This window comes from Dipodomys merriami, unplaced genomic scaffold (assembly GCF_024711535.1).
Source record: "Dipodomys merriami isolate MVZ:Mamm:240054 unplaced genomic scaffold, mDipMer1.0.p SCAF_198, whole genome shotgun sequence".
In the NCBI taxonomy this organism is placed as follows: domain Eukaryota; kingdom Metazoa; phylum Chordata; class Mammalia; order Rodentia; family Heteromyidae; genus Dipodomys; species Dipodomys merriami.
This window is the reverse complement of record NW_027203359.1, coordinates 387,261-407,500: the sequence shown is the minus strand read 5'-3', so window position 1 is coordinate 407,500 and position 20,240 is coordinate 387,261. Positions and strand designations below refer to the sequence as shown.

The 20,240-nt window shown below is 41.2% G+C and overlaps 1 protein-coding gene and 1 pseudogene across 4 annotated transcripts in view; both read right to left on the bottom strand.

Moving 5' to 3' along the window:
- The window catches only part of LOC138831485 (cation channel sperm-associated auxiliary subunit beta-like), an 80,729-nt gene that overhangs the window by 31,784 nt on the left and 28,705 nt on the right, over positions 1-20,240 (bottom strand). For all 4 annotated transcript variants that reach the window (XM_070028547.1, XM_070028548.1, XM_070028545.1 and 1 more), the window contains exons 10-15: positions 19,089-19,121; positions 15,692-15,758; positions 15,182-15,228; positions 12,918-13,067; positions 10,520-10,678; positions 4,806-4,950 (exon numbers count right to left, since the gene is read on the bottom strand). In XM_070028547.1, the coding sequence (XP_069884648.1) occupies positions 4,806-4,950; positions 10,520-10,678; positions 12,918-13,067; positions 15,182-15,228; positions 15,692-15,758; positions 19,089-19,121 (601 nt within the window). The remainder of the gene's footprint in view (positions 1-4,805; positions 4,951-10,519; positions 10,679-12,917; positions 13,068-15,181; positions 15,229-15,691; positions 15,759-19,088; positions 19,122-20,240) is intronic.
- LOC138831467 (dual specificity protein phosphatase 23 pseudogene) lies at positions 7,969-8,437 on the bottom strand (annotated as a pseudogene).

Genomic DNA, 20,240 nt, shown 5'->3' with positions numbered 1-20,240 from the left:
AGAAAACCTCACAAGGGGCTGGGAAGGTGGCTCAGTGGTAGAGTGCTTGCCTTGCATGCATGAGGCCCTGGGTTTGATTCCTTAGCACCACATAAGCAGAAAAAGCCGGATGTGGGGCTGATGCTCAAGTGGTAGAGTACTAGCCTTGAGCTGAGGAGCTGAGGGACAGTGCCCAGGCCTAGAGTTCAAGAACTACAACCAACAAAAAAAAAAAAGAAAACTTCACAAGACAAAGGACAGAGGATCAGCCTAGCTCTGCCACCAATCACAGCTGTATCTAGGAAATCTTGGCACAGCACAGCAGTCTCTGATCTGGCACTGAATAGTACCATTCTATTTTTTTTTTTGGGTCCGGTCATGAGGCCTGAACTCTACCACTGGCTCTACCACTGAGCCAACTTCCCAGCCCTGAATGGTACCATTCTAGAGAACAGCTACAACAGTTCTTTTCCCTTAGTGGAGTAAGGGGCTGAGCCCAGTGTCACAAACTCTGTGGCAAATGTTTAACTCCTGGGCCACCTCTCTGGTCCAGTGCTGAGAAAATATACCACAACCTGGCCACTACCCAGAACTACCTAAGTGTTCTATTTCAAATGAAAGGATGTGATATTAAAATCTCCAACCAAAAACCTGGCTTCAGGTACACAAATCCCAACATAGACACAACTAATACGAAAAAAACGAGGCAATATATCTCCAGAAAAGTCAACAATTTCACAATAAAGGACTTGAATGTTAGTGTGTGAGTAAAATCTCAAACAAGGAATGCAAAAAACAATGATAAACACGATCATCACGGTAAAGAGGACATGTATAAACAAATAAACAGATGAGTGATTTTGAAGAAAATCCAAACATGTATCTGATTGAAATAAGGGAGACAATGCAGGATATCAGAGAGAAGTTCAATAAAGATAGAGAAATCTTGAAAAAAAAATCAAATTGACACCTTGGAAATAAACAGTTCAGTAACTCAAGTAAAAACTAATTTGAAAGCCTTGCTAATGTAATAAAACAAGTTGAAATTAGACTATCAGAGACTGCAGATATAGTAATTAGAAAAAGCAGACAAAGACAAAAAATATTAAGCAAATTAGAGTGAAACACACAAGATCCCTGGGACAACAACACTAACAGACCAAATCTATGGATCATAGGAAAAGAAGAAGAGGAGGAGAAAGAGGAAGAACAAGAGGAGGGGGGAAGAAGAGGAGGAAGAGGAGGAAGAAGAGGAAGAAGGAAGAAGAAGAAGGAGAAGAAGAGGAGGAGGAAGAGGAGAAGGAGGAAGAAGAAGGAGGAAGAGGAAGAATAAGAAGAAGGAAGAGGAAGAGGAGGAGGAGGAGGAGGAAGAGGTACAAGTTAAAGGCATGGATAACATTCAATAAAATAATAGTAGAAGGCCTGGGAATGTGGCTTAATGGTAGAGTGCTTGCCTAGCATGCATAAAGACGTTGGTCCAATTCCTCAACACCACATACACAGAAAAAGCCAGAAGTGGTGTTGTGGCTCAAGTGGTAGAGTGCTAGCTTTGAGCAAAAGAAACTCAAGGACAGTGCCCAGGCCCTGAGTTCAAGCCCTATGACTGGCAAAAAAACAAAAACAAAATAAAAAAAATTGGAGTTGAAAAAGGGTATATCACATCAAATGCTGATGAAATCCAGAGGATCATTAAGAAATATTTTGAAAAAGTTGCATTCTTATAAACAAGAAAATTGGGGACATAGATAAATTTTTAGATGCGTTTGACTGTCAAAATAGAACAATGAGGATGTAAACTAATAATTTTCCAAAAAAGAAAAGCTCAGGTCCAGATTGATTTACTGCTTACTTCTTTTATTAATTTATTATTATTATTTTTTTGGGTCTGGTTGTGGGGCCTGAACTCTGGGCCTGGGCACTGTCCCTCAGCTCTTCAGCTCAAGGCCAGCGCTCTACCACTTGAGCCACAGCGCCACTTCTGGCTTTTTTCTTTTTGCTTATGTGGTACTGAGGAATCAAACCCAGGGCCTCAGGCATGCAAGGCAAGTACTCTACCACTGAGCCACCTTCCCAGCCCGATTTACTGCTTACTTCTATCTACCAATTTTCTTCAAGCTATTCCATAAAATAAAAAGGAAAGGAATGGATGTTACCATATTCAATTCTGTGATGCTAGTATTACCTCTATTCCAAAGCCTACTAGGGATACAACAAAAAAATTTCCTTGATGAATGTAGAGGCAAAAGTTCTCAATAAAATACTTGCAAATTTGCTAGGTGCTGTTGGCCCATGCCTGTAATCCTAGCTATTTAGGAGGCTGAGATCTGAGGATCAAGAATCTATGAGACTCATCTCCAATTAACCAGCAAAAGACTAGAAGAGAATCTGTAGCTCAAGTGGCAGAACACTACTAGCCTTGAGCATAAAAGCTCAGGGACAGTGCCTAGGCAATGAATTCAAACCCAAATGATTAGTATGGGTATGTATGCAGCACACACACACACACACACACACACACACACACACACACACACACACACACACACACACACACACACACACACACACACACACACACACACACACACACACACACCTTGAAAATTCAGCAAAACATGGGCTGGGAAGGTGGCTCAGTGGTAGAGCTCTTGCCTTGCATGCCTGAGACCCTGGGTTCGATTCCTCAGCACCACATAAGCAAAAAGAAAAAAGCCGGAAGTGGCGCTGTGGCTCAAGTGGTAGAATGCTAGCCTTGAGCTAAAGAGCTGAGGGACAGCGCCCAGGTCCAGAGTTCAGGTCCCACGACCAGACCGCCCCCCCCCCAAAAAAGAAGAAAATTCAGCAAAACATTAAAAAACGTATGCTAGGTGCCAGTGGCTCATGACTATAATCCTAGCTACTCAAAAGGCTAAGATCTGAAAATTACAGTTCAAAGTCAGCCCAGGCAGGGAAATCTGTGAGTCTCTTATCTCCAATTAACCACCAAAAAACTGGAAGTAAAGTTGTGGCATAAGTGGTAGAGCACCAGCCTTGAGCAATAAAGCTCAGAGACAGTGCTTAAGACCCACGTTCAAGCCCCAGTACCGGTACACATGTCCAAATTAGGTTCATTCCAAGGTTTCCAGGGTGGGCCTACATGCATATATCAAGAAACTTAGTATGATACATAATCAGAATCAAGGACAAAAAAACATTATCATCTCAACAGGTACAGAAAAAACCCTGGATAAAATCCAACATTCTTTCATGCTAAAAGATCTTCTGAAAATAGAACAAGGCATATTCGCATTTCTTTTATATTTTACTGAAAATACTTTTTTTTTTTTTTGCCATTTGTGGGGTCTGAACTCTGGGCCTGCGCGCTGTCCCTCAGCTCTTCAGCTCAAGGCTAGCGCTCTACCACTTGAGCCATAGCGCCACTTCTGGCTTTTTCTGCTTATGTGGTACTGAGGAATTGAACCCAGGACTTCATGCATGCAAGGCAAGCACTGTACCACTGAGCCACCTTCCCAGTCCTTTACTGAAAATACTTAAATAAATTCAACCAGAATTAAAAAAAAACCTCAATAGAACTCTAAAATAATGTTGCAGATTTAGCTAGACACAAAATTAATAACCATGTCCTTTTCTTTTCTTTCTTTTTTTTTTTTTTTTTTTTTTTTTTTGGTCGGTCGTGGGGCTTGAACTCTGGGCCTTGGCACTGTCCCTCAACTCTTCAGCTCAAGGCAAGTGCACTACCACTTGAGCTACAGCGCCACTTCCGGTTTTCTGGTGGTTTATTGGAGATAGGAGTTTCCTGCCCGGGTGGCTTTGAACTGCGATCCTCAGATCTCAGCCTCCTGAGAATTACAGGCGTGAGCCACCAGCGCCCGGCTTCCATGTCCTTTTCTTTCTTTCTTTTTTTTTTTTTTGTCGGTCATGGGGCTTGAACTCTGGGCTTGAACTCTGGGCCTCTCAGCTCTTCAGCTCAAGGCGAGTGCTCTACCACTTGAGCTACAGCGCCACTTCCGGTTTTCTGGTGATTATTGGAGATAGGAGTCTCACAGTCTTTCCTGCCTGGGCTGGCTTTGAACCTTGATCCTCAGATCTCAGCCTCCTGAGTAGGTAGGATTACAGGCGTGAGCCACCAGCGCCCGGCTTCCATGTCCTTTTCTTATTCCAAGCTAGAGAAATTCAACTGAGTGGAATTCAACTGGTGGCATGATTGAAGTGACAGTGCACCTGCTTTGCAAATGTGAGGCTTAGTTCAATCCCTAGTACCATTAAAGAAAGAGAAAAACTAAAAAAAAAAAAAAAATTAAAAAAGAAAAGGATAAAAGAAAGGGAGTGGGCAATGGTCAGTGAGGTTAACCATTATTTTCATTGTGTGAACAAAGAAGAGCTATTCCTACTACATGGATGAAATCACTAGATTGCCAAGTCAAGATGATGGAGAACAAATGATCCATCACACAACTTTATCCCATAGTTCTGTGTACCCGCTTAATATATTGTTGCATAGGCTTCAGCAAAGTGGTTGTGATACTAAAGAAGAAGCCATTGTATTATGCTGAGGACAACTGTAGCTTGCTGAGTGGTATCTATTATTATTGGTGTTGGATCAGTAACACAGCATTGATGCTGTGAATGAGAACAGAACATGTGGATCCAGAGCTTCTCTTCTTTATGGATGTTTGTAGAATCCACTTTCTGTAGATCCTACAAATCTATCACCCTTAATAGATGGAGACCTTAGGCCTGGATGATTAGAAAGGCATTTCCTTTTCATATACCTTTGATTCCTGGTCCACTTGGGGTGCTTTCAACAATAAAAGTAAATTTCTTACCTGCCTTTGTCAAGTAAATCCTTCTATTTATGGAAACCAAAACAATATCTGAAGTATAAAAGCTATGGTAAGTGTTCTTTATGACGCTACGGTAAAATGCACAGATTAGTTCAAACGTGTTGCCACCATCCATTGAAATCCAGACCTAAGGGAATAAAGAGATGGCACCTCACTGAAGAGTTGAGGTAAACAGTCAGCAATTACCTTTCTTCCTACATCAAAGGGGGTCAGTCCTGTGGTGTGATTTTTCTTATACCTATCACAAATGTGCACACATGTACAGGCCTCTTACCTCTAAGATCTACCTTCCATTTCCATCCTAGAGTCTGTGATAGTGGTTATGGCAGAGAATAGGGGGTGCACACTATGCACAGCAAATGTATAGAAGAACATCAGCTCAAGGCTAGCGCTCTACCACTTGAGCCACAGCGCCACTTCCGGCTTTTTTCTTTTTGCTTATGTGGTGCTGAGGAATTGAACCCAGAGCCTCTGGCATGCAAGGCATGTGCTCTACCACTAAGCCACCTTCCCAGCCCCATGATTTCTATTGTTTTAAATTTACTGAAGTATGTTTTATGGCCGAGAATGTGGGTAATATCTCAATGAGTGTTCCCTGCAAGTTTCAGAAGGATTTGTATTCTTCTGTTGGTGGATGAAAGTGTCCATCGATGTCCATTATATTGGGTTGATTATGATGCATTAAGTTTGGTATACCTTTTCTGGTTTTTGATCTGCTGTATCTGCCAATTTCTAATGGGGTGGTAAAGTCACCAAATGTGCTGGTGTCACTGAGTCTTTGCAATGCCCTCAGTTTTTGCCTCAGTGTTTTTGGTCTTCTGTAGTTATGGAAAATCATGATAAATACAATGATATCTTCTTGGAGAACCAACCTCTTTATCAACACAATGCTCTTTATCTCTTGGTCTGAAGTCTATTCTGCTGAAATTAATAAAGCTACTCCTACTTACTTGTTGAGTGATGTTAACATGGTGTCTCTCTTCATCTGTTTACTATTCATCTGGATGGGTGTTTATATTTAAAGTGGGTTTCTTCTGTACAGCATATAATTGGGTCTTGTTTTCAGACCGACTCTGATGAACTATATCTTTGGATTGGTGCATTCAGATGATGAATGTTCACAGTGACATCAATAGATCTGGTAGAATTCATATCTACCATATTCATTTTATATTTGTTGCCTTTTTTTTTTTTTTTGGTAGTGGGACTTGAACTCTGGGACTGGGCACTGCCCCTCAGCTCTTCAGCTCAAGGCTAGTGCTCTACCACTTGAGCCACAGCACCACTTCTGGCTTTTTCTAGTGGTTTATTGGAGATAAGAATCTCATGGACTTTCCTGCCCAGGCTGGTTTTGAACCACTATTTTCAGATCTCAGCCTCCTGAGTAGCTAGGATTACAGATGTGAGCTACTGGCGCCCGACATTTATTGCTTCTTTTCCTATTTCATCTCCCATTCTTTTCCTATCTTTTATGGCCTTAATGGAACATTTTGTGTCATTCCATTTTCTTTTATTAGCATGCTAATTAATACTTTCTTGTGTGTGCAGGTCCTGGGACTTGGACTCAGGCCCCACACCCTTGCTCAGTCTTTTTTTCATTCACAGTTGGTGCTCTACCACTTGAGCTATTCCTTCCTTCCCTTTCTCTCCCCTCTTTTCTACCTGTCTCTTCCCTCACATTCCCCTCCTTTCTTAGTTGCCTCCTCTTTCCTATTTTCTCCTCTCTTCTTGCTGAATAATTATCTCAGGGAGTTTTCATGTGGGAAACATTTCTTGAAGCATTCAAGGGTTTTTGAGTTTTGTCCATCTGTCTTTGAGTTTTGTCCATTTGACAGTAATGTGTCCCACTGTGAGTCTTTATTGCATTTGTCTTGATTGAAGTTTTTGATCTCTTTGAATTTGTTTATATATTTCTGTCCTCATTTGGAAGGGTGTTATTCTTTACTATTTTTCTCTTGTTCCTCTCGCACTCTCAATGCATGTGATGGTGTGCTTGATGGTGTCTCTTTAGTGCCTTAAGATCTTTTTACTTTTGTCATTCTGTTTTCTTCTTTGTTCCTCTGAGTCAGTGACTTCAAATGATCTGTCTCTGAGTTTACTTTTCTCTGTCTGATAAAAACTGCTGACCAACTCTTCCAGTGAAAAGTTTTAGTTATTTTAGCTCTAGAATTTCCATTTGATTCTTTTTTCTCATGAATTCTACTTTATTCAGCATAGCCTGCTACAGCAAAGAATAACAGTTCAGACCCATGTCGGCTTAACAGAGGCCATTTGGCTAGCTTACACCATTCATACCACCTCTTAAGAAGTTGAGAGTGTGGTAAAGAAACATGGCCAAGATTCACAGCCCTACCAGTCTTTTTTTAATGAATGAATATTCACCCCTCTGAAAAACCAGTCGTTCAGCTCCAGCACTTTTTGGTCTGATGCCGAGGACAGCATGGTAGGATGGAAGAACCACGTGAGCTAGGCAGCCCTGGAGAAGTGTAGACAGTCCTCATCTACGAGCAAAACACCTAAGCTTCCTCCGCTGTTGTGAGAGGGATAAGGGTGACACATGTGGGGCAAGTGGATCTCCACCCAGGGTGACATTAACAGAGGTCCCCTTGGCCAGGAAGTGGCAGAGATCTGGAGATTCAAGAAAGCTTGGCAGCCAGGGACTTGCATTCTTTTCACTGGCCATTTCCCCACAAACCATATCAAATAGAATCAGGGAACAGGAGCAGAGAATTCCAGCATCTTTAAGAGGCTAAAGATGTATGTCACAGTCCTTTCTAGAAGTATGATCTTGGTACCTGTCTGGGCCTTAGCCAACCCATCCAAAGATGGTTTTTTTTTTTTTTTCCATTCTCATATCACAGAGCTTGCATGAAGCTTAAATTGATGTGTGAGGGTGCTTTGTAAAGTGCTGTCCAGTGTGAGCTGGACAAATCCTTTATTCAAGGAAGCAGCACAGTTCTTTTCACTTCCATGGGGTCCCTGCCATTCTTTCGCTCGGGACCTGCCTACTTCAGTCCAATGGGAGCCAATGCAAGCTGGAGGGCTTAATATTTCACTTTTCTTCCTCTCTGGCCCTATGTCCCACACAGAATAAGGGGCTGAGGTGATAGTAGAAGACGTCCGAGACCCCTCATTTCAAGACCCCTTATTTTGTTCGCTGGAAGACTGCTTTCTCTTGCTCGGAGGTCTCTTTGGATCCAGGTCGCAGGCGACGAATCTCAGTGATGACATCTCCTGCAGCCAAGCCCAGGTCCTTCACTGGGTAACAGGCTAGCATGGTGCCAGTGCGACCGAAGCCCAGGGCGCAGTGCGCTCCCACGGCCTCGCAGCCGCGCGTTGGCCTGGTCCACTTCTGCACGAAGCGGTCCATCTGGTGGGGGTCCGTGGACGGAAGTCGGGGAGGCGCAGGCAGTGCTGGGTGAGCTCGGGGAACCAGTCTCCACGCTGGGGGGTGGCCATGCTCCGTCAGCGACACCGGGTGCCGCACGCGTGCGCCAGCAGGAACTGGTAGTGGGTGGGGGGAGACGGCAGCCCCATCCCCGCCAGCCGGCCCGGGAGCACCAGGAGAAGTTGGGGGGCTGAGCGCCCAGGGCTCGGGGAGGCGGGCGCTCCATTTGATTCTTTTAAAAAAAGTTTAGAATTTCTTTGCTGATATATTCATGTTGTTCATGTATCATTTTCTGGATTTTTTCTCAAGTTCTGTATGTTCTCTGTTAGGTCATTGAGCATCTGTATGAAATAATCTTGAATTATTTTCCAATAGGTCTGCACTTTTGTAGGGTTAATCTCGGAGGGATTTTTTTAGGGTTAATTTCTAAAGGATTTTTTGTCCTTGGATTGGACCATGTTTTACTCTTTTTTTTTTTTTTTTTTGTATTCTTGTGATTTGTTGTTGAGTCTTCAAAGTGTTTGAAATAAATACTTTGGACTGGTTTCATAAAAACTTTTACCTCTCAGCTTTAGAGGTTCTAGGAACTCAAAACATTTTCTGAGGCTGTGGCCTCTCTTGCTTGAGCATGTTGCTTCAGAAGTGGCAGAATCTCTAAGCAATCTGTTACTTGTTCTTGGAAACTAGAGATCCTCATATGCAGCCCTAATCTGCCTCTCATCACCTCTGATTTCAGTGGTTTCCAAGCAAGGGGCCATCAGCATGCTTAGTCCGGAGAGAAAGGTTCCAGTGCCTCAGGTATCCTCTGGACTCCACAGACCGTTGGTGTGTGTGGTCCACTCTATTATTTCTTGTCTTGGGAGAAAATCTCTGTTGTGGAAGATTTCCTCTCAGTTGTATTGCATTGAGCCAGATATTAGGAAAGGCACCAATAGGAGGAGAATAATAAAATTCAAAAGCAAAGGGAGGTTTGAAACAGTGTTTCAAGAAGACCTAGAAAAAGGTGCTACCTTTACAAATCTCTCTGCATAGGATAGAGATTCTGTTTTGTTTTTTTTTGGGGGGGGGGTCCGGTTGTGGGGCCTGAACTCTGGGCCTGGGCGCTGTCCCTCAGCTCTTCAGCTCAAGGCTAGTGCTCTACCACTTGAGCCACAGCGCCACTTCTGGCTTTTTTCCTTTTGTGGTGCTGAGGAATCAAACCCAGGGCCTCAGGCATGCAAGGCAAGCGCTCTATCACTGAGCCACCTTCCCAGCCTGAGGATAGAGATTCTTAAGAATTATAACAAGACTAAAATAAAAGCAGTCTTCACTTAGGTATAGAATTGATTTACAAACCAAGGGACACATGTTCAATTAGGAACCAATCAAGTGTTTCAACAAGGGTGAGAAAATTGAATTTGAAGAAACAAAGGGACAAGGTGTTTAATAACTGAACTATTTTTGTTTGGCCCCACTGCACAAATGTTTTGAATCAATTTAGGTTGCTCTGACTGGCTTTCCACACACTGGGTTATATATTATTGGTTGCTAGAGGCCATTGCAAGGGGACATCAGTACACAGTATATCTTCTGAGTCACCAAATCAGCAGAAGTCCCAGGATTGGAAAATGTTGAAACCTGAATTCTTGTAAGCACTTTTGTTTAAATCTAAACAGTGTTCTTCATTTCAGAGTTAAAAATGGCCCCTTGGAACTGAAAAGCCTTTTACCAAGCTTTCAAACCCATCCTGAATAGATTGATGGGGAGGCCCACAGATGGAGTATGCTACCGGAAGGAAGAACACCACAACCTTAGCTGAAGGGTGTGGTGAAGGATGTGGTAGTTTGCCCCTGAAATCCCAGTGCTGAGGAGGTGAAGACAGAAGGTTCTGAGCTAGCCTGGGCTACATAGCCAGATTGTCTCAAAACTCGAAACTCAAAACAGAAAGAACAACATAACCAGAAAGTGGCAGACAAAATCAGATAAAGAAATGCCAATGGTAAATGCTAGAAATGCCAGATATACACATACTTTCTATAGGTTCATGGAGAAATCTCAATTATCCAAAGTTTCAAAGAAATGTCTTATAAGTGGTCAAGTTCAGGAAAGCTTTGGTTAACCATGGCTCAGGAAAGGAGTAGAAAAGTGAAAACTGACAGTAGGTACTAAGCATAGCACCTGATAAGTGGTCAACAGTCACAGTCTTTTTTCCTCCTTTTACCTCCTGGATCAGCTGAGTGGCTCTCTCCTTTATGCACAATCACTGAGCAGGGAGGAAGTACTAGACTCGGCCTCATACACCAGCGGAGGAAGGTTGTTGGGAACATACCTGGTTTCCATAAACATAAAGAAAGTGGCTTCGGGGATGAAACACCATCCCAAGAGGGTTAGAGAATGAGGCAGGAAAGTGGAAAGGAGGAAATTTGGTTTGGAGACTTGGTTGTGAATCCTGTAGAACATTCACAGTAACCATGGTACGTTTGGTAGCCTAGGAGAAAAATAAAACAAGCATAAAGAGTGATGAGTACTTTTCCACGATCACTATTACAATTTTTAGATGTTCCTGTCACTTGGATTTCACATAGCACTAAACGGAAGGATTAGTAAACTCTGATGTTTCTGTATTCTCTTCTCCTGCCTATTTGATAGATATTGAATAAAGTTCGGGAGACAAAATAATTGGCTCAAAGTTTTATAATAAATGGCACAGAGAGGTTTATTGTAGAGTCATTATTGAACTTTACAGACAGCCTGCAATGTCAACACATATAACTATGTGCTCAAAGTGTGAATGTCTGAGCCATATTCCATTCTAGGTAACCGAGGTCTTAAGACATACCACTTTGATGTAAAGATAATTTTAAGCTGAAACATTTGATTCAACTGAGGCAGAAAAGAAATGAAAAGAGGCAAAATTCTCAGAGCTTTCCTGATCTGACTAAAACCCAAGAACTTCTAGGAAGAGAAACTACCATCTGCTTCGTACCAGAATGGCTCTAACCCTAGAAATGAGAAAGCAAACAGTCCCTTCTCCAGCTAAATATTAAGGTTTTCAGGAAGGTACTTGCTTGGGCAAATATTTATCTTCCTGTCTCTCATTTGTGGACCTGAAAACCTAGTTATCTGTTAAGAAGGAAGGAAAGAAGGAAATGGAAGGGAGAGAGGGAGGGAGGGAGGGAGGGAGGGAGGGAGGGAGGGAGGGAGGGAACGTAATTTGTTTCCCCCAAACAAATCAACCAGTTAAATTTCAAAAATGTTCATTCAATCCAGACACTGGTGGCTCATGCCTATAATCCTAGATACTCAGAGGCTGAGATCTAACAATCATAGTTCAAAGCCAGCCCAGGCAGGAACTCCATGAGATTCTCATCTCTAGTTAACCACCAGAAAACCAGAAGTGGAGATTTGGCTCAAAGTGGCAGAGCACTAGCCTTGAGCAAAAGAGCTCAGGGACAGTGGCCAGGTTCTAAATTCAAGCCCCATGACTAACAACAAAAAAGTTGATTCAACCTACAATTAACTTTAAACCAAAGTGATCCATTTTGGGTATTATTTCTTTTCCTATCACCATTAAGGTCATCTCCCAAGTTTTAGTTTTTTTGTTTTTTGTTTTTGTTTTTTTCAGTCATGAGGCCTGAACTCTGGGCTTGGGCGCTATCCCTCAGCTCTTCAGTTCAAGGCTAGTGCTCTACCTCTTGCGCCACAGCACCACTTCCAGCTTTTTCTGCTCATATGGTACTGAGGAATTGAACCCAGGGCCTCATGCATGCAAGGCAAGCACTCTACCACAGAGCTATCTTCCCAGCCCCGATCTCCCAACTTTAACCACCATTATTATAGACTTTATCCCATAAAGATGCACAATGCCTATATAAATGCAAGGTTTTCTTTTCTCCTACTACTCTTTTATTATTTTAATTTTCAAGGCCTTGTGATTGAAGACAAGTAAAAGATTTTCTCTTCTACAGTCTAAAGGGCCGGAACAGACTTAGGTATTTTCTTATGATGCTGAGAAGAATTCTACTTCATAACTCTTGTTAAAGACCTTTAGAATAGAAACTATAGACCTGCAACAATGGGTTATTTTGTGTGTGCATGTGGGTTGCATGCCCATCTTTACTAGCCATGGAACCTGAAATTTATATGAAAAATGTTGAGCTTATGTCTTTCTGAAGAATTAGCAAAGCACAACCAGTATCACAGGGTTTTTTTTTGTTTTTGTTTTTGAGTACTGAAAATTGATCTCAGGGCCCTATGCTTGCTAGGCAAGTATACTACCATTTGAGCCATACGGCCTTCTTACTTCCTTCTTACTTTAGGTTAGTTTTCAGGCAGGGTCTTGCCTTTTTGTCCTGAATTGACTTCAGAACTGCAATCCTCCTATCTATACTTCTCACACAGTTGTGATTAGAAATGGAAATCACTGTACCCAGCTTATTTGTTGAGGTGGGGTCTCCTTAAGTTAGTTGCTGGCCCTTGAACTGTGACCCTTCCAATTTGGGCCTCCCAACGTTTGATAATTGATATGACTTACTTTGCCTGGGCTTGATTTTCACTTTTGTCAAACTAAATGACAATTAAAGGTAAGAAATTTCTTGTGTCAAATAATACTATTTATCAGAATATAATCTTGCGATTGCCAATTTTGATCAGGCTGTATTGCCAAACATAATGAGAATGTGAAAATACATTTGCAAGAATGATCACCTGTAGGTTATAAGACATACCGTATCACTGAAGAGGTAAATACCAGTATTTTGCTCTGGATCAACAAGAAATGTTATCACCTTTGGCAAAGATTTTACACTTTTGGAATTATATGGTATGCAAGGCATCCAATTAAGGAATGGTTCTTGACTATAAAAACAAGAGCTTGACTGCAAAAAAAGAGAGAAAGGACAAGTTAATTCTGTCTTTGAAATTTAAGTCCTAATTTGTTATCATAGGAAAATCATAAATCATTGAGATATCATGATGGTGACGAGGCATATTTTAAAAATCTTTACAGTCGCGGGGCTGGGAAGGTGGCTTAGTGGTAGAGTGCTTGCCTTGCATGCATGAGGCCCTGGGTTCGATTCCTCAGCACCACATAAGCAGAAAAAGCTGGAAGTGGTGCTGTGGCTCAAGTGGTAGAGCACTAGCCTTGAGCTGAAGAGCTGAGGGACAGTGCCCAGGCCCAGGGTTCAGGCACCATGACTGGCAAAAAAATAAATAAATAAATAAAAATCTTTACAGTCGTGACTTGCTTCTGGGGAAATCAGTCTAGGAAAAAACCCTGCAAAACATTGCCTTCTGGTTTTTATTGTCTGTGGGGAGTCAGTGTGGAGATCTCAATTTATCATAATTAGAGCAACTGCCATTATACCTAAATAGAGACATCATTGGAAAAGCAGATCAGGAAACTTCTCAGCAGATAGATTTGCCATGGTTGTAATTGTAGTTGTTGTGCCAGTCCTGGGGATTGAACTCAGGGCCTGAGTGTCTTTTAAAATAATTTTTTTTTTTTTTTTTTTTTTTTTTTGTCGGTCGTGGGGCTTGAACTCTGGGCTTGGGTGCTGTCCCTCAGTTCTTCAGCTCAAGGCGAGCGCTCTACCACTTGAGCTACAGCACCACTTCCGGTTTTCTGGTGGTTTATTGGAGATAGGAGTCTCATGGTCTCTCCTGCCCGGGCTGGCTTTGAACCGCGATTCTCAGATCTCAGCCTCCTGAGTAGGTAGGATTACAGGCGTGAGCCACCAGCGCCCGGCTTTTAAAATAATTTTTAAAGTTGTTATTATAAAGGTTTACAGTTTTATAAGTCAAGTAAAGAGTACCTTTTTTTTGGACAATGTCATCTCTTTCTTCATTCTCTCCCAATTTTTCCTTCCCATCACCACCCATAAGTTGTATAGTTCATTTTCAACATAGTCTCTAGCAAGTACCACTGCTACATTTGTTTATCCTTTGTACCTCCATTTCTGTGCTTCCCCTTACTCCTCCAAAGACAGATAAATAAACAAACAAGATAAAAACAAAATAGCAACAAAGAAAAAAAAACCCTCTTCTTTCCATTTCCTGGAGTTCATTTTGATAAATATTATTTTTATCATCAGATGCCCAGAGGCATTGTACCTTTGTGTCCCTCTCCTAAGAGTATCATACTTTAGTCTCACTGTGTGTGAATGCCTAGAGACCTGTATCTTTATCATGTCCTGGTATATTCTAGATCTAGTTTCCACATATAAGAGAAAACATGGGTCATTTGTCTCTCTGAGCTTGGCTTATCTCACTTAACATGATTTGTTCTAGGTCCATCCATTTCCCTGCAAATGACATAATATTATTCTTTCTGATGGCTGTGTAAAATTCCATTGTGTATATTTTTTGGATCCACTCATCATCTATTGTAGGGCATTTGGGCTATTTCTACATGTACAAGTGTCTTTATGGTATTGTGACTTGTGATGTTCTAGGTAGATGCCCAGGAGTGGTATGGTTGGATCCTAGGGAAGATCTATGTTTAGTGTTTTTTTTTTGTTTGTTTGTTTTTATGGTCACAGGGCTTGAACTCAGGTTCTAGGTACTGTCCCTGAGGTTTTAGTGCTCAAGGGTTAGCATTCTACCATTTTGAGCCACAGCGCCAGTTCTGTTTTTCTGGTGGTTAATTGTAGATAAGAGTCTCACAGATTTTCCTGCCTGGGGTTGACTTCAAACTGTGATCCTTAGATCTCAGACTCCTGAGTTACTAGGATTACAGGCATGAGCCACTGGCACCCAGCTATGTTTCTTTTGAGGAAATCAAGACTGCTGTCCAGAGTGGTTGTACTAGTTTACATTCCCAACAACTTTTCAATAGGGTTCCTTTTATCCCTTAACTTTTGTGCTCATGGCTAGCACTCTACCACATGAGCCACAGCTCTACTTCCTGCTTGGATTTTTAAAAATTTAATAATAATTCTTAAAGTCATGCATAACAAAAATTTCTCACCTTTTAAGATATTCAATATCTTACCTCACTTAGTGTCCTATTCCTGTCAAAGGTGACAGTAACATAGTCAACTATAATATAGAAAGACACAGATATTATGAGCAACTCTGATATTTCTATGATTAGAAGGATAGTACTATGAAAACAGTTTCTATCAAAATGACTGGAAGTTATTTGTCATCAATTAATGTATAAGAACACACCTTTTCTTTGTGGTTATTTGTGCCTATTATCTCAAATTTTAAAAACTTTCCCCTTATTTTTATACTATCGATTTATATAAAATATATTTGCTGTTATATTTTATCCTATTTTTGTTGCATACCATTTCTTTTTTTTATTCTGAAAATACTGTACAGAGTGGTTACAATTACATGGGCAAGGTAATGAGTGCATTTCTTATCAAGCATTGTTGCTTCCTCCTTTGTTTCCCCTTCCCATCCCTTCCCATCTTCCCCCCCCCCATTTCATTTAATGATATAGATTATGGATATTGACAAAAATTTGTTAATACTTCTTTAACTTCAAATTTACCTTCAAAATGTTCTCTATTAGCAAAACATCTTTCATTGTACCACAACTTTCCCTTGACATAGTCAACCTGTGTAAATAAGTAAATGAAAATATTATTTAGGGAACATGTAGATTTAAGATTTTTTAAAGTATACTAAAAATTTCCAAAGTTTGGTAGCTCAAAGATGTAAGGCAAGACAGAAATTTGCATGTAAAGAAAATCAAAGGTGGAGCTCCAGGGGCGCAATCAGTTAGTGCGCGGTACTTATAAGAAAATCAAAGGTTTATAACAACAAAAAACCCACATCCCTTCAAACCAAATATTATAGAAAGATGACAAGAGTGTAGAAGACAAGTTTTGAATAAGGGAATGCAGAAAGTAGAATTGTACATGAATGAACATGTCAATTGAAAAATGTCTCACTAATGAACTTTTTTTTTTTTTTTTTGAGTCAGTTGTGGGGCTTGAACTCTGGGCCTGGTGCTGTCCCTCAGCTCTTCAGCTTAAGGCTAGCACTCTACACTTGAGCCATATGCCACTTCCAGTTTTCTGGTGGTTTATTGGAAATAAGAGTCTCATGGACTTTTCCTGCCTGGGCTCACTTTGAACCGTGATCCTCAGATCTTAGCCTCCTGAGTAGCTAGGATTACAGGTATGAGCCACCGGCGCCCGGCATTAGTGAACTTTTTGAATTGATCAGAAGCCCCAAATTTGAGTTGGAAGGACTCCCTGTGAAGCACTGGTGCAAGTCAGATCAAAAGCTGACGAACCTTCAGTCTGATGCCTATACAAAATGGAAGGAACAAGAAGTGCACCTGTTCAAGAAGAGCTTAGCTCAGTGCGGGCACCTTCAAGCTTCTTTCCACTTTTTTTGTTTCACCTGGTCTCTCAGCCCACTAGATGGAGCTATACACCTTCAAGGTGGATCATCCCCATTCTGTTGCCCTACATGCCAACTGTCTCTGGAAACACTATCAAATCCAGAAGTGTGTGTTAACCAATTTTGCAGCCATCTCTCAATCATGGCATGTTGACAACCAAGACCAAGCCCCACCTCTAATTTCAGATTCAGGATTTTTATATATTTATTTATTTATTTTTAGGATTTTTTTTTTTTTTTGGTTGATCATGGGGCTTGAACTCTGGGCCTGGGCGCTGTCCCTCAGCTCTTCAGTTCAAGGCTAGCTCCCTACTACTTGAGCCACAGTGCCACTTCCAGCTTTTTCTGCTTATGTGGTGCTGAGGAATTGAACCCAGGGCCTCATGCATCCAAGGCAAGCACTCTACTACTGAGCCACCTTCCCAGCCCTTGTAGTTTTTTTTTTTTTAATCCATCCAGTCTGGCACCTGTGTTGGTTCATGCTTGTAATCCTAGCTATTCAGAAGGCTGAAATTTGAGGATTGCTGTTGGAGGCCAGTTCAGGCAGGGAAGTTCTTGATACTCTTATCTCCAATTCATCACAGAAAAAGCTGGAAGTGGAGCTGGCTCAATTGGAAGAGCCCTTGCCTTGAGCAAAAAGGAACTCCGGGACAATGCCCAAGCTCAGAGTTCAAGTCCCAGGACTGGCAAAAAATTTTTTTTTTCTGATAACTCTGTTCTTCACCTGTGTACCTTCTGGAGCTCTTTCCCAGAGGTTCAGCATTGTTCTTGTGGTTTCTAGCTACAGTCCCTAAATAGTTTCAGAAGTTCCTTATCTTGGTCTTCCTTGGTGGTAATCTGTATCTAAACAGTAGTGATTCTGGCCTTCAATTTATTACATTTTTATTTGCTATTTTGGTATTTAGTCTAAGAAAACATTTTTCTGCTAAACTTGGAACTCTTATGGATGTTGGTTGTCTTTTTTTCCCTTGCTAATGTCACAGTGCCAATGACACTAACTACAGCAGGTGTTTATTACATCCTGACTGTGATGTTCACATACTGTGATTTTCTTACTAAATTTCATTGCTCCCATTCAGCTGTCTCCTGTTCTATCAGCACTCTAGAACACATTCTGCCCCTAAGGAGCTTACTCTGTCAGGAAGCCCAGCTACCTTGGCCATGCTTTAAAGGGAAGGTTCAGGCATGGGTTTGGAATAGCTCAAACTGTGGCAATGCTGAAAGGAAAGAAGACCATGTGCTCTCCACCCCTGGAGGATGCCATTCCTTTTGCTCAGAACCCGAAGTCAGCCTTCTAGTGGACTTCTCTTCAGTCCTCCTCTCAGCCATACTGCAGAGGCTGAGAAACATCTCTGGTAGCTCCTGAGCACTGTAAGCCCAGTGCGCTGCAGGATCCTCCACCTCTGGATCTTCTGCTGCCCTGAGCTGAAAAATGCCTTGTTCTCAATGTTGCTGGCCATTTTCTGTTGCTATAACACAACACCAGAAGCTGAGCAAGTAGTTGTTACTTGCTGTGCTGCCCTGGGAACAGTCACAAGACTATCATCTGTTTGTGTTCATTTCATGTGAATTTTTCCCCTAATATTTTTTAGTCATGGGTGGTTGAATCTACAGATAAGAGGCTGAAGACAGAGAAGCCCACTATGTTGCTGTCAGTTCTTTTGAATATAAATCAGTTTTGCCTGTCTGCTTTTCCCAGTTCTTCTGTTCACTTTTCTCCCACTAGCAGGACAGCCAGTCAGTTTCTAGGAAATATCTATTTCTGTGGACGAAAGCAAGGGGACAAGCCATAGGCCACTCACAATTTTGTTTATAGTTTACAAATCCTGATGATGTGTTGATGGGAATCTTAGCTGAACCACAAAACTTAACTTTCAGTGACAGAAGAAGAAAAATTCTCCAAAATCTCCACCAGGGGGCAGAGATGTTGCTAGAGTGGAAGACATTTTTTGTGTCTCTTTCTCCAAGTAGGCACAGATGAGTACCAGGGTAGGTAGGTTGGGAAGAAATTGACCACATTCCAGGCACCACTCTACTTAGCTGGGTACCTTGCGCAGAACATGACTTGAATAACCATAACAGCCTGGACAAAATATACAGTCATAGACAAGGGTGGTTTTTGAAATGAGAATGAGCACCTTTTCCTTGAAACAGAACTGCCTGGTGTCGCTGGACACTATTTTTAGTTCAAATTGTAAATGATACTGCAGTAGCAGGAATAACCTGTATGAGAACTATTGTATTTACAGCTCATCATATCTCCATCAGGCTTGAACTCAAGGTCTGTAATATTGTCCATTTCCTTTTTCACTCAACGGTGGTGCTGACCACTTGAGCCACAGCTCCATTTTTTTTTTTTTTTTTTACTTTTTGGTGATTAATTGAAGATAAAGTCTCATGTACTTTTCTGCCCAGGATGGCTTCAAACCAGATCCTCAGATCTGACTCCTGAGTAGCTAGGATTACATGTATGAGCTACCATTGCCTGGCTGTATACATATCTTTCAGCCAACACTTGAAAATGAAAAGCTTCTTACCCTTTCAAAGCCACAAAAGTCTGCCCTAAAGAGCTAGAAGGGGGAAAAAAAAGAAATTTAAACTGTTGCTTGCATATTGTATATAAAAAACATAACAATTTGAATTATACCTGAGAAAATGTAGTTTTTCTATTCTAGCAGTTAAGATGGTCAAACCTTAAAGACAGCCTTTTACACAATTTACACAATATCCGGAAGATTTCCCTTTTAGTCTTTGATTTCATCATTTTACCAATTTATTTATACTTTATGAAATTCCAGAAAAGATCAAGATTAAAAAAGAAGCAAAAACATGCTTTTATTTTTATTATTTTCATATTGTGGAGGTTGGGATGGCCCCAGGGCCTTGTGGAAAGCCTTATCTTTTAATGGTTTAAAGGGAGGAGTTAAGAGGCATGCAGGGAGACAGTGAGTCTGCCACCAACTTTGGTTTATAACTTTAACATTTATTATTTTCTCTTCCCATCTGGTTTCTTCTTCCAAGCCTACAACAGTCAGATTCAAGACTCAGGACTTAAGCCCTATCTAACTCAGTGCCTTCAACTGAAGCCACAGTGGCTGTTCTTTCATCTTCAACTCACTGTTTTACCAGGCTAGATCTATTATCTAAGCAACTAATGGCAGGTCTTCAGAGAGGCTATGAATATTTATACACCTGAATAAAGACAATAGTACCCTGTGTATAAATAATATCTGCTTCTCAATCAGTATACTTGCCTCTGCTTTATTTCCTGTTAGCTTTCCTCTGCTCCTGAATTTTGATTCCTTGTCTTTTATCTGTTGCGATAATTTTGAGGGAGGTATTTATCAACATGTTTAAGAATTCCATTGTATCGGATACCTTTTTTTTTTTTTTTTGGTCTTTTCTTTTTCTGTATTAGGAACTGAACCCAGGACATTGCAATTGCTAGGAAAACTCTTTGCCACTGAGCTACATCCCAGCGATTGCATAGTTTTATCTAAACACATTATGTGCTTTTCAATCTCAACAACTTATATTTTATTTCCTACATTCTCCTGCCTGAGAAATCTCACTAGTCTTCTCTGAGGATATGCCCTGTAGAACAGACTCATCTTCATTTTTCCTTAAAATTTCCTAATTTCTAAAATTTCCTAAAATTTCTTGGCAGGACAATTCTGAGTTGTCCTACA